Source organism: Stegostoma tigrinum, chromosome 42, assembly GCF_030684315.1.
Source record: "Stegostoma tigrinum isolate sSteTig4 chromosome 42, sSteTig4.hap1, whole genome shotgun sequence".
NCBI lineage: Eukaryota > Metazoa > Chordata > Chondrichthyes > Orectolobiformes > Stegostomatidae > Stegostoma > Stegostoma tigrinum.
In genome coordinates, this window is record NC_081395.1 from 11,130,534 (window position 1) to 11,154,814 (window position 24,281).

The 24,281-nt window shown below is 53.1% G+C and overlaps 1 protein-coding gene across 1 annotated transcript in view; it reads right to left on the reverse strand.

The window, feature by feature from the left end:
* Positions 1-92: 92 nt before the first annotated feature.
* LOC125449255 (uncharacterized) overlaps positions 93-24,281 on the reverse strand; it is a 47,876-nt gene continuing 23,687 nt past the window's right edge. The window contains exons 6-15 of the mRNA XM_059641494.1: positions 23,826-23,989; positions 22,321-22,369; positions 17,185-18,882; positions 16,528-16,630; positions 13,958-14,043; positions 10,041-10,161; positions 6,303-6,402; positions 5,524-5,597; positions 3,547-3,661; positions 93-1,240 (exon numbers count right to left, since the gene is read on the reverse strand). Coding sequence (XP_059497477.1) covers positions 1,153-1,240; positions 3,547-3,661; positions 5,524-5,597; positions 6,303-6,402; positions 10,041-10,161; positions 13,958-14,043; positions 16,528-16,630; positions 17,185-18,882; positions 22,321-22,369; positions 23,826-23,989 — 2,598 coding nt within the window. The 3' untranslated portion in view covers positions 93-1,152. The remainder of the gene's footprint in view (positions 1,241-3,546; positions 3,662-5,523; positions 5,598-6,302; positions 6,403-10,040; positions 10,162-13,957; positions 14,044-16,527; positions 16,631-17,184; positions 18,883-22,320; positions 22,370-23,825; positions 23,990-24,281) is intronic.

Sequence of the window (24,281 nt, forward strand, 5' to 3'; positions counted from 1 at the left end):
CGCACCACAGTTCTGTTTGTGCTTCAGATTTCCAGCATAATGTTCCTTTAACAATGTCCCTCAGTGGTGGAGAGATTCCCCAGGAGGTGGGCTTTGTCAATATGGCTTTAATTCCAAACAGCAAATCACAGATAGTGCAACAACATAAAGGAAGGATAATTTCCTGAACATCAGATCCTACTTCCTTTAATCCCAAGTATAAAGACCACACAAACACACTGGGCACACCTCCCATTCTGAAAAAAAATCTCGGAGACCGACTAGTGGAAGTGCGATGTTGGGGAGGGGCAGGGGGAGTGTTCTTCACAGAGTGGATCGGAGTCTGAGAAGGGAGAGAAACCAAGGAAGGAACGGGAAACCTGGAATTACAAGGGTCGTCTCTTTTATATCGGGGTGGGGTGCGGAATTGTTCAGCACTAACATTTCCCCCCAGCCCACGTCCACCACCTTCCACAACCCTGGTCACCTCTTGCAAACCGCAGGCAGTGCAAAAATGTGCAGGCTAGCACCTTGCTGGACTGGCCAGTGAGGCCTCCTGTAGCCGACCGTCCTCCCAGAGCACAATGGCACATGTGTAGCCCCCTCAGCCCGGGTGGTAGGATGTCTCTCTGCGCAGGAAAGGGGAAGTTTAGCAGCCAATAGAATCAACCCCCTCTTCCTCCTCCTCCTCCTTTCCTTCCCCAAGAGGCCACCCTCCTCTACCCCTCAACCTTCCTCCCCTGCCTTGGCTGCCATCTTTCCCAGCCAGGAGGCCAGGCTAATTTCAGACTTCACCAAGGTGGGAAGGGTTAGGAGCGGAAGCAGCAACTATGGAGGTAGGGAACCCGAGACAGCAGTACAGTTGAATGTTGTGGGGGGAGGATGTGAGCATGGGACCACTTTCAAGCCCTGAAGCAAACAGTCCAACTCCAACCAATGCACTGCTAACCCACCAATTTCTTCCATCCCGCCACACACTCTCTCCTCCTGGCGACTGATGCACTCCCAACCGAATAGCCTCAGGCTTCCAACAGGATGAAGACTGAAATAGCATCGCCGAGCGTCAAACTATCACGCCTGGGACGAGGCCAAGTCTCATTGGGCCACCTCAGCCCCCAGCTCTTGTCCGATTTTCTCTCTGTTTCTCTCTCTCTCTCTCTCTCTCTCTCTTTCTCAGTTTATCACGCATTTCTCCCGGCGGCTGTACTTCTGACGCCTGTGCTCCAGGCCTCGCTCGAGTCGAGCGTCCTCCTCCTCAGCCCTAGGGGTAGGGAATGAGGGGCGGGCAGGGGGACAGGGAGTAGGAAGCGGGGTGGGGGATGAGAATGGAAGAGGCAGAAAGCAAACACAGGGTTATTACTTGCACCGAGCCTACAGCTCGACTGCAGCGGGTCACTCGGCCCTTCTGTACCGTGCTAGTGTTAGTTATTCACACAAACTCTCTCCTCAGCTTGTTCACACAAAGCAGCAAGTTGGAATTGGAACTGCTCCACTGTTCAACAAAGACAAGAATGATCCATGGATTGCAGATATAACTTCAGGAGGAGAGTTTATGCCAACGAGGCCCGGTTTCCCAAGAGTTTAGAAGGTTAAGGGGTAATCTGACCGAAGTATTCAAGATATGAACAGAAAAATCCAGGGTAGATAAACTATTTCCACTGGTTGGGGATTCTCGAACTAGGGGCAGATTGTTCGAGAGAGATGTCAGGAAGCACTTCTGTATACAAAGGGTGGCAGAGCTTTGGAACTCTTCCATAAGAGACTAGGACCCATGGGCACAGCCTTAAAATTAGAGGGGATAAATTTAAAACTGAAATGAGACGACATTTCATCAGCCAGAGAATGGTGGGCTTGTGGAATTCATTGCCACGGAGTGCAGCGGAGGCTGGGACGTTGGATGCCTTCAAGGCAGAGATTGACAAATTCTTGATCTCACAAGGAATCAAGGGCTACGGGGAGAGTGCAGGGAAGTGGAGTTGAAATGCCCATCAGCCATGATTTAAATGGCGGAGTGGACTTGATGGGCCGAATGGCCTTACTTCCACTGCTATGTCTTATGGTCTTATAAATGGTAGTGGAGCACTTGCTAATTTCAAATCTGCGATAGATACCTTTCTGTCAAGCAAAGGTTATAGGGGATATGGGCCAAAGGTGGGTCGATGGAGCTAGGCCACAGATCAAGCACAATCTCATTGAATGACAGAACAGCCTTGAGGGGCTGAATGGCCTACTGCTACTCCTGTAAGATTATGGCTGACCTGACTATGTCATCAGCTTCACTCGGACTCCCTGACTCATCAAGAATCTATTTACTTCTTCATTTGAAATATTCAATCGCCCTGTTTCCACTGCTCTCTCTGAGGAAGAGAGTTGCACAGACTCAGAGGAAGTGGGCCTCTTCATCCCTGTCTTAAACTTGTTTTCAAACTGTGCCCTCCGCGTTCAGTCTCTCCCACAAAAAGGAAACATAATTACAGCATCTGCCCTGCCCTTTAGAACCTGTAAAAACTAACGAATGGTCCCAATGTGGACTTTACCAGCTTCAAAACCTCCCCACCGCACCACCCCCCACCCCGACCTCATCCCAAGACCAGCCCAACCCATCTCATCCCCGCCTCCCTGACCTGTCCATCTTCTCTCCCACCTATCTGCTCCACTACCTACCCGCTATCGCTGCACCGCCAACCCCCCCCACCATTTATTTGAGCCCCCTTCCTCTGCCCTGTTTCTGAAAAAGGTCCCAACCCGAAACGTCAGCTTTCCTGCTCCACTGATGCTGCCTGGCCTGCTGCGTTCATCCAGCTCCACACTGTGTTATATCTGACTCCAGCATCAGCAGTTCTTACTGCCTCTGAGTGAGTTACAACCCCTAGGTCTAGTCTTTTGTAACTCGTGTTTATACAACTTCTGCTTAGCCGCATCTTTTTTTCTAACATTCATTCATGGATTGAGGCCAGCATTTATTGCCCAGACGGCAATTAATGGTCAGCCACATTGCTGTGGGTCTGGAGTCGCATGTAGGCCCAGACCGGGTAAGGATGGCAGTTTCCTTCCCTAAAGGACATGAGTGAACCAGATGGGGTTTTCCAACAATCGATACTCATGGTCATCTTTCGACTGTTAAGTTCCAGATGTATGTTGAATTCAAGTTCCACCATCTGCCATGGCGGGTTTCAAACCTGGGTCCCCCAGAATATTACTCGGCTCTCTAGACTAATAGCCCAGTGACAACACCACCAGGACGTTGCTCTACATGACTGACCACTTCCTGTGGGAGAAAATTCCACATTATCCCCACTGTCTGCGTGAACACATTCTCCCGCGTTCCCGATCAGATTTTATCTTATAACTGATCTGGCCTGCCGTAGCAGAAACGCTTTCTCTCTGGCTCCTGATGTCCAACTCCTCCCAACTTATGAACCATGCGCTGTTAAATCATCCCATCTCTCCAGGCCATCTGTTAGACCTCGTGAGCAAAAGGCTCAAAAGGGCAAGGGGGGGTGGGGGGGAACGAAGACGCTTCCTCGTTTGTGTCCCAGGGCTAGCCGCGGTTCCCGTTGAACTCACAATCTCTCCTTTGCATCCAGGTCCCGAACGAGGCTGTCCCTCTTGTCGACCAGAGAGACCAGTTCCTCCAATAACAGCCGCTCTCGGCGCTGCTGGGCGTCCGTCTTCTTCCAATCTGTGTGAGGTAGAGAGAGAGGGGGTTACATTTCTCCAGTGCCTGCCGTGACCCTAGGATGTCCCGAAACGCAAGGTGGACGCTTTGGCGTTTCTGAAGACTTGTCGCCGTTTTCAGGTGGGGATGGTGACACTCAGACCGTGCCCAGCAAACTCGCCAAGTTGGCCTTACGAGCCAGAGCATCTATCCTTTTGGTTTTTAGAAGCAACGTTTGAGGGAGAACTACAGGGCGAAAGGACAGTGGAGGACATGGTGTCTTCAGCATCCTCCCCACCCAACAGGATGGGCGGTTCCATTCAAGGTCTCAATCCAGCGGCACGCTGGCTTTGGCCAGGAATGTTCCAGAATATGAATATGCAAGGAAACTGACAGTTCAGTGGAATGTTGGGATATAATTTCACTGGGACTTGAGTCTCTGTAATGGAGATTGTCAGGAAAAAGATTCAGATTTTGTTTTGCAACATTTTGAGATAATTCTAACCATCATATACGACTGACGTCGGATGTTTTTTAAATTCTTCTTTTGTACGATCCGTGTCTGTTCTCGCATTAAAAGAGGACACATGTGAATATATCTCAGTGAGAGGGTTCAGAAGAGATTTACCAGGATGTTGCCAGGAGTGGCGGGTTTGAGTTAGGAGAGGCTGGGCTCTTTTTCACTGGAGCACAGGAGGTTGAGGAGTGACCATGTAAAGGTTTATTAAGTAATGAGGCGTATTGATAAGGTGAATGGAAGGTATCTTTTCCCTAGGGTGCAGAATTTCAAGACTAGGGGGCATATTTTTTAAAAAGTGAGAGGAGGGAGACGTATGGGGCAAGTGTTTTGCACAGAGGGTGGTTTGTGTGTGCAATGAACTTCCAGAGGATGTGGGCACAGTTACCACATTTCAAAGACATTTAATAGGTATATAAATAGGAAAGGTTTGGAGGGATATGTGCCAAGTGCAGGCAGGCGGGACTGGTTTAGTTTGGGATAATGGTCGGCGCGGACTGGTTGGACCAAAGGGTCCATGTCCACTCTGTTTGTCGCTATGGCCATATGGCATCGTGGGTCTACTCACGGCACACGGACTGCAGCAGTTCAAGCAGGCAGCTCCCCACCACCTTCTCAGGCGGGCAGCTAGGGATGGGGCAATGACAGTGGCCCAGACAGCGACGCCCATACCCCATGAATGGGAATGGGATACATCAGTAATTTTCTTTTTGTCTCTCTATGGCAGTGTATATCAATATGAGATCCATTGTAGAACTGTTACTCTCTACCAAACCATACCAGTCTAGGATGCTTGACAATGTCCCGAGAGTCATGAGCATCTTTTCAGCCTTGATATTCCGAGACACTTGACTGCACTGATACAATGGGACACAGGAAGCTTGCACATAAGCTCAGGAAACAATTCAAAAAGCAGGAAGCCTGCTATGACTTTTCTCCTGTCAATCGGAGTTCAATTGCAATAAAGTTTACAAGCATTGCGTACAATCTGATGAGATTGGCAGGCAGCACTTCACAGCTTTTATTTTTATTCACTCATGGGACGTGGGCGTTGCTGTCTGGGCCCAGCATTTATTTCTCCCCCCACCGTCCCTAATTGCCCCCCTTGAGAAGGTGGTGAGGAGCTGCCTTCTTGAGCCGCTGCAGTCCATGTGCTGTGGGGAGACCCACGATGCCCCTTAGGGAGGGAATTCCAGGATTCTGACCCAGCGACACTGAAGGAACAGCCGATATATTTCCCAGTCGGGATGGGGAGTGGCTCGGAGGGGAACTTGCAGGGGGTGGCATTCCCATGTACCTGCTGCAATTTATGTATGTACTACAGGTATCAAAGTTATTGTTCCTTCACAGTGGGCAAGCGATATCCTACCTTCGATGCCCAACATTGCCCGTAACTCCCGGTTGAGCAGCTCAAACCTCCTCTCGAGATCTTGTTCCTCCTCCCTAAAGGGCACAGGTAACAGTGAGTGAGGTTCGATGAGGCTGAGAGACTTCTACAGCATGTTGTATAGACTTCCCAGCCCCAGCTGTAGGAATTCAACATTTCTGTGAGACCCGTGCTGTCCCTGTCCCTGGGGGGTGTTTGAAAGATGGAGGACAGTGTAGAGAGAGCTTTACTCTGTATCTAACCCCATGCTGTCCCTGTCCTGGGAGTGTTTGATGGGGGACAGTGTAGAGGGAGCTTTACTCTGTATCTAACCCTGTACTGTCCCTATCTAGGGTATGAGGGGGTGTGGGGAGGTTGGCGGGAGCGGTGGGAGCAGTGGGCGTGTGGGTGGGGCGTGTAGGAGACGTTTGTGGGAGCAGTGGGTGGAGGTGGGAGCGGGGACGCTGGGGGTGGGAATGATGGGGGAGGTTGGTGGGACCGGTGGGGGTGGGTGCAGTGGGGGTGGGAGTGGTGGGGGTGGGTGCGGGTATGGGAGCGGTGGGGGTTGGGTGCGGTGGGGGTTGGGTGCGGTGGGGGTTGGGTGCGGTGGGGGTTGGGGAGATTGGTGGGACCAGTGGGGGTGGGAGCGGGTGTGCTGGCAGTGGGGGAGGTTGGTGGGACCGGTGGGGGTGGGAGCGGTGGGGGTGGGGGTGGGTGCGGGGATGGCCTGATGAGAATCTGACCCTGTCACAGCCCAGAAAGTTTGAGGTTTTCAGACTCACAGAAGCTGCAGTTGGTCCTGTCTCCGAATCAGTGCATTTTTCTTGTTCACCAGCACAAACCACTCCTGGATCAGTTCCTCCTCCTCCATCCTGTCTTGACCTGTAACCATCAGTTATTGTCACCAAAGCTGAGCATTTCGGCAAAGTTATCCCAAATGTACAAACAAGTCAGCTTTGGGTGTTGGTCAACTGTGCGTACCAGGGCCGCTGCAGTTTCACAGTCCCATACGCCAGGTAGTCTGACTCACGAGAGATGGCCATGCTCTCCTCTCCACGTGCTTCCCTCCTACCCCCAGCACCTTGCCCTTTCCCCTCTACACATTCTGCTCCAACTCTCCCCCTCCCCAGTTTCAAATGATGCATTTACAGGATGGGTAGAGGGTATTTAACTCGGGAATAGCAGCCAGTGCATGAAAACTAAATGTCCCCCTTTTTTCAGAAACTCAATAGAAATGCATGTACCTGTCACAAGTTACATCAATTATCTCACAGACATGGTCCCAAAGGAGCCCATTCAGTACCGAAACCATGTGTTAACTCATTTTTCTCAGTTTCTGCTCAGGCATTGCATGTGAGGCTTTTAAATCATGAAGGTTTACTCATGGTGCATGTCATTGGCTGGTCCTCAAGTATTTGTTGAGGTTGGTTGGCTCGCCAAGCTGATTTGTTGTTCCACAGACGTTTCGTTACCGTGCTGGGTAACATCCTCAGTGTAGCCTCTGATGAAGCGTCGGTGTGTTTGCCCGCCTGGTTTTTAAACTCTGGAGTCCGTTGCGATGGATTGCCTCACTTCCAGGTTTCCTCCGTAGTGGAATGTATACGGGGTCGAGTTCAATGTGTTTATTAATAGCCTGCTTCGTGGTGTGCCATGCTTCCAGGAATTCTTGTGCTCGTCTCTGCTTGGCCTGTCCCAGGATCTTGGTGTTGTCCCAGTCAAAGTCATGATTCTCCTTGTCCGTGTGGATTGAGATGAGTGAGAACTGGTCGTGTCTTTTTGTAGCCAGTTGGTGCTCATGTTCTCTTGTTAGTTTCCTTCCTGTTTGTCCAATGTAGAGTTTTTCACAGTCTCTCCAGGGATCTTGTAGATGACATTGGTCCTGTCCATGGCAGGGAGTGGGTCTTTAGTTCAGTTGAGCACTTGTCGTAGGGTTGATGTGGGTTTGTGTGCCACTCTGATGCCCAGCGGTCATAGAAGTCTTGTGCTGATCTCTGATGTGTTCCTGATGTAGGGTAGTGTGATGAGTGTGTCGGGGTGTGTAGAATCTTTCCGACACTGTTTGTGCAGGCATCTCCTGACCCAATTCTTTGGATATCCATTATCATTGAACACTTGGAAGAGGTATTTGTCTTCCTGTTGGCGTAGTTCCGTGTTGCTGCAATGTGTTGTTCCCCTTTTAAATAGTGTTCACACGCAGCTTTGTTTGTACCTGGTCTCCGTGGTACTGAACCTTCATTTGCAGTTCCCCATTTGTCCTGCGCTCTACCATGACGTCCAGGAATGGGAGCTGTTTGTTCTTCTCCTCTGTGGTGAATTTTATTCCAGTGAGGGTGTTGTTTATGAGTTTGTGTGTCTCCTCTTGTTTGGTCTGTTTAATTATAAAAAAGGTGTCGTCTACGTAGAGTATCCATAGTTTAGGTTGGATTTGTCAAAGAGCAGTTCTTTCCAGTCTTTGCATCACTGATTCTGCTATGAGTCCGGAGACAGACGATCCCAAGGGTGTCCCGTTGATTTGCTCCTATGTTTGGCCATTGAAGGTGAAGTGGGTGGTCAGGCATAGGTCCAGTAGTTTAAGCACATTGTCCTTGGAGTTGGTTTCACTGGGATCGTGTTCTTGTTCCAGTAATGTTGTCATTGTATCCCTTGCTAGTGGTATGCGTATTGACGTGAATAGGGCGAAGACATCAAACGGGACAAACAAATACAGATGGGAAAGGCGAGCTCTGGACGGATTAAAGAGGGAACAGACAGGAAAGGCGAGCCCTGGACAGATTAAAGAGGGAACACATGGGAAAGGCGAGCCCTGGACGGATTAAAGGGGGAACACACGGGAAAGGCGAGCCCTGGACGGATTAAAGAGGGAACACACGGGAAAGGCGAGCCCTGGACGGATTAAAGAGGGAACAGACAGGAAAGGCGAGCCCTGGACGGATTAAAGAGGGAACACACAGGAAAGGCGAGCCCCAGACAGATTAAAGAAGGTCAAGAACATCACTCGACTACCTGCAGACAAAGGGCGCATGACAGTGATAGTGAATAAAAAGGACGACATCTCCAAAGCACAAGCACTGCTTGCCAATGAGAGCACGTACTGACCAGTACAAACAGACTCGACACCACAACTGGGCAACACAATCCTATCCACACTACAAAGGCTTAAAAAAACAGGACAGATCAAAGCAGACTGTTTAAGAATGAAACCCAAAGGAACGAACACACGCCGATTCTATGGCCTCCCTACAGTGCACAAGCCGCAAGTCCCCCTCAGACCCATAGTCTCCCTACCAGGCACTCCATCGCACAGATTAGCCAGAGAACTACAAAGAAGACTCAAGCACCTAATCAACAAATCGCCCCACTCTATCCACTCAGCCCAAGAATTTCTCAACTGCAGAGACTGCGAGAAACTCTACATCAGACAAACAGGAAGGAAACTAAAAGAGAACATGAGCACCAACTGGCTACAAGAAAAACACGACCAGTTCTCACTCATCCCAATCCACACGGACAAGGAGAGCCACCATTTCGAGTGGGACAACACCAGGATCGCTGTGACAGGCTAGGCAGAGACACGCAAGAGAATTCCTGGAAGCATGGCAGTGAGCAATGTTTGTGCTTTCGAGATGCAGTCCTTTTTATTCATTCTCATGCGCCTTTTGTCTAGCAGGCTATTAATAAACACATTGAACTCGACCCCGTATACACTCCACTGCGGAGGAAACCCGGAAGGGAGGCAATCCATCGCAACGGATCCCAGAGTTTAAAAGCCAGGTGGGAAAACACACCGACGCTTCATCAGAGGCTACACTGAGGATGTTACCCAGCACGGTAACGAAACGTCTGTGGAACAACAAGCCAGCTCGGCGAGCCAACCAACCTCATCACCCACAACCCGAGCTACAGATCTACTCCATCACCAGGAAGTGATGTCCCTTCTCCAGGGAATGTCATTCCCATGGCGAGTGCTCTTGCCGTGGTAACTGTAGCTGCGTCATTTCAAATGCTGAGCAACAGAGCCATGGTGGTCACTGGTGAGAATGCTTGTTCCTGATCTGAAACCTACACTAAAGGCCCTGATCCTCGAGTTCAATGTCAACGTGTGCAGCTTTCTTATGGTTTACAATTAAGGTGACCACTGATCTACACTGGTTATGGGAGGGGTTGACATTTGTTGACCATTTATACTCTCAATGACTCTTCACTGCTCAGCTCTGCCAATGATTTGTCAGTTTTCCCAAAATGATATTGAACCGAATCTGGATGTGAGTTTGCTCACTGAGCTGGAAGAACCTCAACCTGAGCTACAAATCTTCTCAAAACCCGATTGAACCGAATCTTGCTCCTAGCTTCTATTTTTACATCCATTTCTCAACACTTCCTTCTGGCCGACCCTTGCCTCCCTCCAATCTCTGGCTCACTCCATTCTCCCCTCTCCCCATCCTGCTGCCTTACCACCGTTACACACGTCACCAAACCCCTGTTCGAGTCCCTCATCTCTGCCACTAGAAGGTACCACTTGCCAGTTCCCATGATTCTGCGTAATTCACTCTCGACGACAGCTGCCCGGCAGTCGATCTGTCTCTGTTCTCTCTCCAGGGCAGTCAGCTCCCCGCGTACGTACTGACTGGTGTCTCGCAGCCGCTGAAGGGACAAGAACAGTGTGAGATACTGGGCACAGGAGGCTCGGCGAGGGCGATACTGGGCACAGGAGGCTCGGCGAGGGCGATACTGGGCACAGGAGGCTCGGCGTGGGCGATACTGGGCACAGGAGGCTCGGCGAGGGCGATACTGGGCACAGGAGGCTCGGCGAGGGCGATACTGGGCACAGGAGGCTCGGCGTGGGCGATACTGGGCACAGGAGGCTCGGCGTGGGCGATACTGGGCACAGGAGGCCCGGCGTGGGCGATACTGGGCACAGGAGGCCCGGCGTGGGCGATACTGGGCACAGGAGGCCCGGCGTGGGCGATACTGGGCACAGGAGGCTCGGCAAGGGCGATACTGGGCACAGGAGGTTCGGCGTGGGAGATACTGGACACAGGAGGCTCGGCGTGGGCGATACTGGACACAGGAGGCTCGGCGTGGGCGATACTGGACACAGGAGGCTCAATGAATCCAATCTAGGAATTTGCATGTCACGCGGTTCTGACTCCAACGTTATCCAGTGACAGTGGTTCCCTGAAATTATCGGGGCAGATACATAAATTGGTTGAGAGCCGAGCCTCCTGTGCCCAGTATCTCCCACGCCGAGCCTCCTGTGCCCAGTATCTCCCACGCCGAACCTCCTGTGCCCAGTATCTCCCACGCCGAGCCTCCTGTGCCCAGTATCACCCTCGCCGAGCCTCCTGTGCCCAGTATCACCCACGCCGAGCCTCCTGTGCCCAGTATCTCCCACGCCGAGCCTCCTGTGCCCAGTATCACCCTCGCCGAGCCTCCTGTGCCCAGTATTCTCCACGCCGAGCCTCCTGTGCCCAGTATCTCCCACGCCGAGCCTCTTGTGCCCAGTATCTCCCACGCCGAGCCTCCTGTGCCCAGTTTCCTTTTCTAGCAGAGGCATAGTTTTTAAGGGCAGGGAGTTGGAACTGTTGGTTAGGCCTTAGCTAGAGTATAGTGTGCAGCTCTGGAATCCATTTTAAGGAGGGACGCAGTTGCAGTGGAGAGGGTACGGAGGGAGATTTCACAGGATGTTGCCTGGGCTGGAGATTTTTCAGTGACGAAGAGAGATTGGACAAACTGAGGTTGCTTTCCTTAGAGCAAAGGAGACTGAGAGGGGACATGACGGAGACGTATTAAATTATGAGGGACATAGATCGGGTAGACAGGAAGGAATGTTCACCTTGATGGAGGGAGGATTGACCGGGGAGTATTGATTTAAGGGGAGGGGCAGAAGGTTTACGGGAAATGCGAGGGAATTTTATTTACCTCCAGATGATGGCGGGAATCTTGAACTCACTTCCTGGGAGGCTAGCAGAGGCAGAAACCCCTCATCACATTGAAGCAGGATTTAGGTACACACTTGCCATATCAAGGCCATGGGCCAAGTGCTGGGAAATGGGATTCTTGCCTTTCCCTCATAGGATATAGGTGTCGCTGACAGGGCCAGCATTAACTCGCCATCCCAAATAGCCCCTTGAGAAGGTGGTGGGGAGCTGCCTTCTTGAACCGCTGCAGTCCGTGTGCTGTGGGGAGACCCACGATGCCCCTTAGGGAGGGAATTCCAGGATTCTGACCCAGCGATGCTGAAGGAACGGCCGATATATTTCCCAGTCGGGATGGGGAGGGGCTCGGAGGGGAACTTGCAGTGGGTGGCGTTCCCATGTACCTGCTGCCCCTTGTCCTTCTGGATGGAAGTGGTGGTGGGTTTGGAAGGTGCTGCCTGAGGATCTTTGGTGAGTTGCTGCAGGGCGTCCTGTAGATGGTACACACTGCTGCGACTGAGCGTCGGTGGGTGGAGGGAGTGGGATGTTTGTGAATGTGGGGCCAATCAAAGCGGGGGCTGCTTTGTCCTGGATGGTGTCGAGCTTCTCAAGTGTTGTTGGAGCTGCCCCCATCCAGGGGCAAGTGAGGGGGAATCCCCTCACAATCCTGACTTGTGCCTTGTCGATGGAGGATTGGATTTGTCAGAAGGTGAGTTACTCGCTGCAGTAATTCGAGCCTCAGACCTGCTCTTGCAGCCGCTTGTCTTTACATGGTGAGTCTCATTGAGTTTCCGGCCAATGGTAACCATGAATGTGAAGGGACTGTGGTTAGACTGTATTTTGTTGGACACGGTCATTACCTGTCATTTGTGTGACATGAATGTTACTTGCCAGTGTTATACAGTGACAGACCTGTCCCCACCGGTACCGTGCCCCAGTGTTATACAGTGACAGGCCTGTCCCCACCGGTACCGTACCCCAGTGTTATACAGTGACAGACCTGTCCCCACCGGTACCGTGCCCCAGTGTTATACAGTGACAGACCTGTCCCCACCGGTACTGGGCCCCAGTGTTATACAGTGACAGACCTGTCCCCACCGGTACTGGGCCCCAGTGTTATACAGTGACAGACCTGTGCCCCACCAGTACTGTACCCCAGTGTTATACAGTGACAGACCTGTCCCCACCGGTACCGTGCCCCAGTGTTATACAGTGACAGGCCTGTCCCCACCGGTACCGTACCCCAGTGTTATACAGTGACAGACCTGTCCCCACCGGTACCGTGCCCCAGTGTTATACAGTGACAGACCTGTCCCCACCGGTACTGGGCCCCAGTGTTATACAGTGACAGACCTGTCCCCACCGGTACTGGGCCCCAGTGTTATACAGTGACAGACCTGTGCCCCACCAGTACTGTACCCCAGTGTTATACAGTGACAGACCTGTCCCCACCGGTACCGTGCCCCAGTGTTATACAGTGACAGGCCTGTCCCCACCGGTACCGTACCCCAGCGTTATACAGTGACAGACCTGTGCCCCACCAGTACTGTACCCCAGTGTTATACAGTGACAGACCTGTGCCCCACCAGTACTGTACCCCAGTGTTATACAGTGACAGACCTGTCCCCACCGGTACTGTACCCCAGTGTTATACAGTGACAGACCTGTCCCCACCAGTACTGTACCCCAGTGTTATACAGTGACAGACCTGTCCCCACCCAGTACTGTACCCCAGTATTATACAGTGACAGACCTGTGCCCCACCCAGTACTGTACCCCAGTGTTATACAGTGACAGACCCGTCCCCCACCGGTACTGTACCCCAGTGTTACACAGTGACAGACCTGTCCCCCACCGGTACTGTACCCCAGTGTTATACAGTGACAGACCTGTCCCCACCAGTACCGTACCCCACTGTTATACAGTGACAGACCTGTCCCCACCAGTACTGTACCCCAGTGTTATACAGTGACAGACCTGTCCCCACCAGTACCGTACCCCAGTGTTATACAGTGACAGACCTGACCCCACCGGTACCGTACCCCAGTGTTATACAGTGACAGACCCGTCCCCCACCGGTACTGTACCCCAGTGTTATACAGTGACAGACCTGACCCCACCGGTACCGTACCTCAGTGTTATACAGTGACAGACCCGTCCCCCACCGGTACTGTACCCCAGTATTACACAGTGACAGACCTGTCCCCCACCAGTACTGTACCCCAGTGTTATACAGTGACAGACCTGTCCCCACCAGTACTGTACCCCAGTGTTATACAGTGACAGACCTGACCCCACCAGTACTGTACCCCAGTGTTATACAGTGACAGACCCGTCCCCACCAGGTGACTCCCTGCTTGAACCTGGGCTGTTACCCAACTGAATTGTGCTTCTCTCATAGTTGAACATCCCACCTGCTCTGTTGGCTTCCGGGCTTCAGTGTAGTAACTGAGGGGGTAGAGGGCCACAGTTGTTGATTTTTTAAAAAATTTGTTTCTGGAAGGTGAGGGCACAATACATACCGGATTGTCTTCCTCGGTCTTTTTTTCCGGAACATTCTCTTTCTCCTGTGCTATATCCTCTTGTACCGATCTCTGCCTCTTCATCTCTGCGGAGCAGCATGAAACAGGTTAGCCTAAATCTGCCCTGTCTGCAACTGCCAAATGGAGGAGATGGAAAGGTCTGGTCGCTATAGAACAAAGAGAGCGGCTGGTTGTAAAAATCAGGGCCAGTTTTAAGACACATTTCACAGAACCGGGAGTCCTGATGAAAGGGCTCTGGCAGTATTCCCTCAGAAACAAAACTGATTAAGTGTTCTTTTAATGTTAGGTTAGATGTGGAGAATAGTCTTACTGTATGCAATTAGTGATGGGCATTAAGTACTGATCGAAGCAATGATGCCTTCATCCTGCGAATGACTGTGAAGGGGTTGCACGATGGCTCAGTGGTTAGCGCTGCTGCCTCACGGTGCCAGGGACCTGGGTTCGATCCCACCCTCGGGCGACTGTCTGTGTGGAGTTTGCACATTCTCCCCGTGTCTGCGTGGGTTTCCTCCGGGTGCTCCGGTTTCCTCCCACAGTCCAAAGATGTGCGGGTTAGGGTGGATTGGCCGTGCTAAATTACCCCATAGTGCCCAGGGATGTGCAGGTTAGGGTGGATTGGCCGTGCCAAATTGTCCCATAGTGTCCAGGGATGTGCAGGTTAGGGTGGATTGGCCGTGCTAAATTGTCCCATAGTGTCCAGGGGTGTGCAGGTTAGGGTGGATTGGCCGTGCTAAATTACCCCATAGTGCCCAGGGGTGTGCAGGTTAGGGTGGATTGGCCGTGCTAAATTACCCCATAGTGCCCAGGGATGTGCAGGTTAGGGTGGATTGGCCGTGCCAAATTGTCCCATAGTGTCCAGGGATGTGCAGGTTAGGGTGGATTGGCCGTGCTAAATTGTTCCATAGTGCCCAGGGACGTGCAGGTTAGGGTGGATTGGCCGTGCTAAATTGTCCCATAGTGCCCAGGGATGTGCAGGTTAGGGTGGACTGGCCGTGCTAAATTGTCCCCATAGTGCCCAGGGACGTGCAGGTTAGGGTGGGTTGGCCGTGCTAAATTGTCCCATAGTGCCCAGGGATGTGCAGGTTAGGGTGGATTGGCCGTGCTAAATTGTCCCATAGTGCCCAGGGACGTGCAGGTTAGGGTGGATTGGCCGTGCTAAATTACCCCATAGTGCCCAGGGATGTGCAGGTTAGGGTGGGTTGGCCGTGCTAAATTGTCCCATAGTGCCCAGGGATGTGCAGGTTAGGGTGGATTGGCCGTGCTAAATTGTCCCATAGTGTCCAGGGATGTGTGGGTTAGGGTGGATTGGCCGTGCTAAATTGTCCCATAGTGTCCAGGGATGTATAGATGAGGTGGGTTATAGAGGGATGGGTCTGGGTGGGATGCTCCAAGGGCCGGTATGGACTTGTTGGGCTGAAGGGCCTGTTTCCGCGCCATAGGGATTCTACGATTCTCTGACTGATGCGTGAGATCATCAGGACAGGAGTCGCTCACAAATCCAGTTTGGAATTTCAGAAAAGCTTCTCTCTCCCGTCAAGTGGGACAAATGTTGGAGTCGCTCCCACTTGGAGGTGTCTTAAACACAAGAGGGAGATGAAGAGGGGCTGGGAGATGGTTCCTGCGGAGAATAAACTCTGGCACGGAGCAGATGGGCCAAATGGCCAATGCCTCAATCCATGACGAGAATGAATGCGTCAGCTTCCAGCGCAGATTCACCAAGGCGAGGTGAGGGGGAGGTAGGCCCAAAGCCTCACGGTGGTGGCGGAGTAGGGGCTGGGCTGCTGCTGTACCCTCTGGCAACGGTGGTACCAGTGTTGGCAAGGTCCATCGAGGACTCACGATGATGAGGGCGTTGGGGAGGCAAGACAGCATTGGAGAACGGCAGCAGTGTGACAGTTCCAAGGCTCCCCCCTGCCTACTTGGCCCAAGATGGAGCACTTAACCAGAAGGAACTGTAACGTTGGACACTGTTTCTCCATTTTCCTAAATATTTGGTTTATTTTTCAGCATTTTAAGTTGGCGCTGGAGAGCAGAGACACTCTACAACACTTCTCACTGTGTTGTGTCACAAGATGCACGTGGCAATAAATAAATAAATCAAAACAGTTGAGAAGGGCTTTACCAAAGTCCATTTACAAGCTTTGTTAGGGGAGGAAAGGCCACGAAAGGGAGTTACGTTCGCAGAGGAAGACATGAGAAGGACAGATTCTAGGGTGAGGCCCACCGGCAGAGAGCTAGCGAGCACTCGATTGGCTGAACAGCCTTTCCCCTGCGTATGGATTCTCAGATGGAACCACCGATTTTGCCAATGGCTGAGAGGTGATAGAGGAGGTGCCCCAGGGTGGCATGGTTAAACTCAGCAATCACAGTCAGCCCCTGAGGAACAGAGTGTCGCTGGAAGGGGAGGGGCAGGATTATCGAAGGGGCGCAAACAGTGAGCAACCCCGCACACCGAGCCATCCGAAGAAAGGAACTCCCAGCCAGTACACCCACCCCTCTCTATCACCCTTGTTTGAGTTATCCAATGGTTTGTCCAGACCACAGCGTACCTGGGCGATGGTCAGTACCATGCTGGACTCCAACATGATGGGGCGATGGCACCCTGGGGTAAGACTCAGAGCAGATTTCCACCTGGACCTCAGTAACATCCACCTGACAAGAGAGACACAATGTCAAGCACACCCGACAAATCAGGAGCTAGAGACGGTCATCAAACAGAACCCATTTAATGCTGTCGGCGGGTCAGCGCCGAGGGAGCGGCGCGCTGTCGGAGCGTCAGCACTAATGTGTACAGCCTTACTGTGTGTGTGTGTGTGTGTGTGTGTGTGTGTGTGTGTGAGAGAGAGAGAGACACAGTGAGTGTGTGCACGCGCATGTGTGTGTGTGTGTGGTGACGTGTGAGAGAGAGAGGGAGGGTGTGTGTGTGTGTGTGTGTGTGTGTGTGTGTGTGTGTGTGTGTGTGTGTGTGTGTGTATGTATATATATATATATATATATATATATGTGTGTGTGTGTCATGAGTGAGAGAGCGCGCGTGAGAGAGAGAGCGCGCGTGAGAGAGAGAGCGCGCATGTGCTTGCACTCTCTCACACTCTCACATGCGCGCACTATCACACGCGCGCGCGCTCTCTGCCTCTCACAGAGACACAGACCCTCCCGTGGCTGGCCCTCACACTGAACTGGGGACCCTTCCTGCTTCCTGTTACCTCCGGCCTTGCCACGCTGGCCGACACATTGCTCTGGGTGTGAGTGCCGTCGGTCTCCTCCAGTGAGTCGCTGTGCCTCCGAGAGCGCCTCTTCCTGACCAGGTCGGCATCCCGGATGTGGGAGAAGCCAGACTTGCCCGGCCTTCCCGGTGACCTGCTCTCTGACGACTGCGAGCGCTGCATCCGTTCTGGCCTGCCACCTCCCCCTCGCCCTCCAAGGGGCGAGGTCCCACCGCCGGACACTGGCCTCTCGGCATCTCCCCCAGTGGAGACGCCGCTGTCTCCCGGCCTCGCCTGGGGCCCCCTTTCCACTTCTGGAACCTTCTCCCCGTTCTGAGGACGCTCCCTGGAGATCGCGTGCTGCTCAGGGCTGGCTTGCATTCCCAGCTTGTTGGCAACAGGTGGCGTCGTGGCACGTTTTGTGACCTCAGCACTGCCTGCAGCTGCCCTGCCCTCAGGAGCAGACACTGCTCTGGTTGTTACTCCATCTTGGAGAGTGGGTGAGGCTGGCACCGTGGGATCTTCCCTGATGGATGAGTCAATGGTATTCCCATCCCGCAGCCTCTCCACTGCCAGCGCCTCATTGGTCACAGCTGTCTCATGTTCTGGGGGTTTCCCATCCACCCCTTCCGCCCCCTTATCCTCAACAGAGGACACCTCTTTGGTCTCTGCAAGCTCATCCAATGTTGATGCCCCCAAGGGTGCCCCGTCGTCCTCTCTCACAACCAGTTGGCTGCTCTTCCCATGGTCCTCCAAAGCTCTTGACCCCACGGGTATGTCATCATCCTCTGTGATGACCAGTTGGCCACTTTTCCCATGGTCCTCTGAAGGTCTTGTTCCCGTGGGTATAGCATCATCCTCAGTTGTGACCAGTTGGCCTCTCTTCCCTTGATCCTCTGAGGCTTTTGCCCCCATGGGTATCCCATCATCCTCTGTAATGACCAGCTGGCCACTCTTCTCGTGGACATCTAAGGCTGTTTCCCCAATGGGTATCCCATCATTAACTACAGTGCTTAATTGGCCGCTTTTCCTACGACCATCCGAGGCTGGCAGTCCCACGGATCTCCCCTCCTCTTCTGCCACAACCATTCCTCGGTGCTTCCTGCGAGTCTTGGCCACGGGCACCTGCTGGGGTCCTCCTGGGCCCTCCGAGGCCTCCTCGGCCGTCCCGGGACCCTTGAGCAGGGTGGCCGGGGTCCGAACAGGAGCGATGGGCGCCATCCCCGTGGCTGGCCTGGCTTCCACAGCCTGGGGGCCTACGTCGGTGACTGAAGCCTGGGGTTGGTAACCAGGTGGCAGGGCAACTTCAACTGCAGTGGGGGAGCCCGTACTGGGCTCAGGGGCATCTGGATTCTTGCTGTCACCAGTCAGGGCTTGACTGTTCCTCTTCAGGGCCTCCCTCTTCGGCCTATCGGGCCTCCGCGGCACTGAGGCTGCCTGTCGGGCCTCCATTCTCTCCGAATAAAAGTGGACAGGGTCCAGCGAGCTGTGGGAGTCCGAGTCGAAGTTGCCTACCTTATAGGTGCTCTCGCTGCTGTTCTCCTCGATGTGCACCACATTGAGCTCCTGCCCGGTGAAGTGGGCCCGGATCTGGCTCAGGTAGGTCATGATGATGAGCTTGTCAGGAACGGCGAGCAGCACCATGTCAGCTGGCTCCAGAAGCCGGGATATGCCGAGGCTGGCAAAACCATCAAAGGCCTGGCAGATGATGAACAGACATCAAAGCGAAGAGCAGTGATAACGTTATTGACTAACCCCCCCCCCCCCCCCCCCGCACCCCGCAACCCCAACATAGCCTCAAAGCGGGTAGGTGGCGTACGGGGAACACGGTAGCCCCTGCTCGGAAACCTCTTCCATCCACCCTCATCCCTGGAATGTGTCACAGAATCCCAAAAGTTAACATTCAGCCCATCGAGAGGGCACTGACCTTCCGAAAAGCGTCCCACCCCAGACTCTTCCCCACCCTAACCTGCACATCCCTGGGCACTACGGGACAATTTATCACGGCCAATCCACCCTAACCTGCACATCCCTGGGCACTACGGGACAATTTAGCACGGCCTATCCACCCTAACCTGCACATCCCTGGGCACTATGGGACAATTTAGCACGGCCAATCCACCCTAACCTGCACATCCCTGGGCAGTATGGGACAATTTAGCACGGCCAATCCACCCTAACCTGCACATCCCTGGACACTATGGGACAATTTAGCACGGCCAGTCCACCCTAACCCACACATCCCTGGGCACTATGGGACAATTTAGCACGGCCAATCCGCCCTAACCTGCACATCCCTGGGCACTATGGGACAATTTAGCACAGCCAATCCATCCTAACCTGCACATCCCTGGACACTACGGGACAATTTAGCACGGCCAATCCACCCTAACCCACACATCCCTGGACACTACGGGACAATTTAGCACGGCCAATCCACCCTAACCTGCACATCCCTGGGCACTATGGGACAATTTAGCACGGCCAATCCACCCTAACCTGCACATCCCTGGACACTACGGGACAATTTAGCACGGCCAATCCACCCTAACCCGCACATCCCTGGGCACTATGGGACAATTTAGCACGGCCAATCCACCCTAACCTGCACATCCCTGGGCACTATGGGACAATTTAGCACGGCCAATCCACCCTAACCCGCACATCCCTGGGCACTATGGGACAATTTAGCACGGCCAATCCACCCTAACCCGCACATCCCTGGGCACTATGGGACAATTTAGCACGGCCAATCCACCCTAACCCGCACATCCCTGGGCACAATGGGACAATTTAGCACGGCCAATCCACCCTAACCCGCACATCCATGGGCACTGTGGGACAATTTAGCACGGCCAATCCACCCTAACCTGCACATCCCTGGGCACTATGGGACAATTTAGCACGGCCAATCCACCCTAACCCGCACATCCCCGGGACACTATGGGACAATTTAGCACGGCCAATCCACCCTAACCCGCACATCCCCGGGACACTATGGGACAATTTAGCACGGCCAATCCACCCTAACCCGCACATCCCTGGGCACTATGGGACAATTTAGCACGGCCAATCCACCCTAACCTGCACATCCCTGGGCACTACGGGACAATTTAGCACAGCCAATCCATCCTAACCCGCACATCCCTGGGCACTATGGGACAATTTAGCACGGCCAATCCACCCCAAACTGCACATCCCTGGGCACTACGGGACAATTTAGCACAGCCAATCCATCCTAACCTGCACATCCCTGGACACTATGGGACAATTTAGCACGGCCAATCCACCCTAACCTGCACATCCCTGTGCACTATGGGACAATTTAGCACGGCCAATCCACCCTAACCTGCACATCCCTGGACACTATGGGACAATTTAGCATAGCCAACCCACCCTAATTTGCACATCCCTGGACACTATGGGACAATTTAGCACGGCCAATCCACCCTAACCTGCACATCCCTGGGCACTATGGGACAATTTAGCACGGCCAATCCACCCTAACCCACACATCTTTGTACCGGGAGAGGAAACCGGAGTTGCTGGGATTAAATCCCGAAGAGGCACGGGACCTGGGGCATTTCCTCAATTTGATCTGATCTGCCCTTTCAGGAGGCTAGCTCAAATTGTCTTGTACCTGACTTTCCCAACGCCACCAATTGGGACCCCATGACCCTACAAGGTGGTGGGGCCAGGAAAATAAAATCAGTCCTCAATCTCGGATATTTTTATTTGTTTATTGGGGAGATCTGGAAAGTTCCAAATTCCGCCTGTGTTTGAGGAGGTGCTTCCTAGAACAAAGAACAATACAGTGCAGACCAGGCCCTTCGGCCCTTGATGTTCTGCTGTACTGCGAACTAATCTAAGCCCCTCCCCTACACTAACCCATCATTATCCATACGCTTATCCAAGGGCTGTTTAAATGCCCTTAATGTGGCTGAGTTAACTGTATTGGTCACGCCCTTACCACTCTCTGAGGAAAGAACCTGCCTCTGACATCTGTCTTAAATCCATCACCCCTCAATGTGTAGCTGTGCCCCCTTGTACAAGCTGAAGTCATCATCCTCGGAAAAAGACTCTCTCTGTCCACCCTATCTAATCTAATCCTACTAGCCCATTGAATGGCCTGGCCGTCATGCTAAGGTGCCACACTTGTCAGCCCCTGCCAGCGAAACCAACCCCCCCCCCCATTATCAACAAAGTCAGATGTTTTCGAGAAGGGGTTGCAGGTTATTATCGAGTCATACAGCACAGAAACAGACCGTTCGGTCCATCCAGTCTGTGCTGACCATAATACCAAACTAGACTAGTCCCACCTGCCTGCTCCTGGCCCATATCCCTCCAAACCTTTCCCTGTTCATGTCCTAATCCAAATGTCTTTTAAACGCTGTAACTGTGCCCACACCCACCACTTCCTCTGGAAGCTCATTCCACACACTCTGTGTAAAAAAAGTCGCCCTGGTGTCCTTTTTAAATCTTCCTGCCCTCACCTTAAAAATGTGCGCCTCGTTTCAAAATCCAACACCCTGGGGAGAAGACAGCCACCATCACCCAATCCATGCCCCCCCTCATGACATTATAAACCTCCATATGGTCACCCCCTCAACCTCCTCTGCTCCAGTGAAAAAAGCCCCAGCATTTCCAGCCCATGTTTATTTCTCAAAGCCCCCACTTTGGGCCAAAGACCAAAACCATAGTTCTCTGGCCCTCTAGCCTGGGGCTACTGGGTTATTAAATCGGGTGATGTAATCGCCAGGCCGCTGGCTCTCCCAGAGTGATGAAAACTACACGGATTAGACCAATCAATGATGCCCACTGGCCCCACCCCCACCGGTGCTAACCTCACGCGTGAACTTATCGGCCCTCTCAAAAAGGCTCGACGCTTAGTTTTTGCAAAGGCTCGAGGCCTAGTTTTCCCAATGGCTAGAGACTTAGTTCTCACAAAGGCCTGAGGCCTCGTTCGTGTGACCATCCGCGGCCTAGTTCTCACAAAGGCCTAGTTCTTGTGAAGGCTCAGGGCCACGTTCTCGCAAGGACCTGAGGCCTAATTCTTGGGATGGCTCGAGGCCTACTTCTCAAAAAAGGCTGGAGGCCTAGTTCCCATGAAAGCCCGAGGGCTAGTTTTCTGCTCACCTTCTTGTTGTTGGTTTTGATGTCATGAGGGTCCAGTGAGGAGTAATCTCTGAAGGAGGGAGGGAGGGAGGAAAGAGGAAGACGGAATGATGAGGAGGCAAGAATGAGAGGACTGAAAACCCTCCCCTTCCACTCCCTTTCTGGTATTCCTTGCTTTGCCTAGCTGGGGGAAGGGACCTGACATTTGTGAGGCCAACATTTTACCACCGTTCCCCGAAAAGCCTTAAGACGGTCAGACTTGGCCGAGCTTGACCAGTCTGTGGGAGAGTTCTCCCAAATACTCTTGTAATCCCCTAAACCCCAACACCGTCACCCACCCTACCCCTCAACTCCCTGGGCGCACCCCCGCCGCCCAATGTCACGACGGAGGACTCTGTCGATAGGCCTGGCTTTCCAGCGCACATCACCACCAGGAGGTCCGTTCAGCTCCTTCTAGAATCTGCACAGAGCTGACACAGCCACTTCCCACTCGACCTGTGGGGCCAGGAGTTACGTGTAGGCCAGACAAGGTAAGGCAATAGAAAACTCCAAAGGGGGTGCAGGAGTAGAGGGAGCTGGGTGTGTGGAGGTCTACAGGAAATGGCAGGATGGGTAGCGAGGGTCGTGAATAAAGCAGACTTTGCTTTATTAATACAGACACAGAGGCCTAGAGCAGGGAAGTCAGAGATAGCAAGAACTGCAGATGCTGGAGAATCCGAGATAACAAGGTGAACGCAGCAGGCCAAGCAGCATCAGAGGAGCAGGAAGGCTGACGTTTCGGGTCGGGACCCTTCTTCAGAAGTCTCTGGTTAGGCCTCAACTGGAGTATTGAGTCGATGTGAGAGAGGGTGCAGAAGTGATTTACAGGAACAGTTCCAGGGATGAGAATCTTCAGCGATGAGGATAGATTGAAGAAGTTGGGGTCTGTTCTCCCTTGGAGAGGAGAAGATCGGGAGAGGGGTTCCTGAGAGAGATTTTCAAAATCCCAGGAGCGGGGGCTGGACAGAGCAGACGGGGAGAAGCTGTTCCCGCTTGAGAAAGGAAGAAGGAGGTGGGAGGGAGTTGTAGGTTTGAAGTAAGGGGCAAACAAAGTGAGGGTGAGGTGAGGGGAAATGTTCCCACCCAACAAGTGGTTAGGGGATGGGGTACACTGCCTGGATATTTGGGGGGGGGGGGGGGGGAGCGGCAGGTTCGGTGGGTGCTTCGGATGGTAATGGTGAGCAGGGATAAGGCAGGAGACTGGCGCGAGGGGATAGAACCAGGTCAATGTGGAAGGGCAAAACAGCCTCCACCCGTACCGTAACAATTCTGTGATTCTAAGAAAGAGGACTCAATGCAACACCACCCCCCTCCCACAAAAGAATACACACAATTGCGACTGGAGCAAGGAGTAGGTTGAGGAGCTGAGCTGGTGGCAGCATTTTATTGGCCGGCAGCGGTGGTGAGGTGTGTGGGGGGGGGGGGAACGCGGTTTGCGCGTGGCGCAACCCTAGCAAAAGGTGCCACCTAAACGCAGCTGGACGTACATGAGCTCGGGGTGGAAGTGGTGCAGGATGGCACAGAAGGCCAGGCCGTTCCGCCAGGAGGTGGTAAAATTGGTGATCTTCAGCCGCTGGTAATCTCGCGTCACCTCCTTACACCAATCCAGGAGAGAACGGCAGGTATTGGCCAGACTCTGGACGGGGCTTTGCTGTAAAAAAAAGTGAGGGGGGGGGGGGCAAAGACAAACAGAGAGGAGACCATCAGATTCGTCAGCACCTTCAGAACTGGTCACGCACAAAGACCCGGTCTCCCTCCAGCCTCACCCTGCCAGCTTTACGCACCAGAGAAATTAATTCCATCTAAACACCGAGCGGGATTTCAACACACTCCCCACACGACGAGCCCAGTGACAGAACCACACCATGCCACAGCAGTTCCCACCACCAGCCTCCCTCTTCTCCACCCACCGCCCAACTTCGCTTCGGTGCTTCACTGTGTCA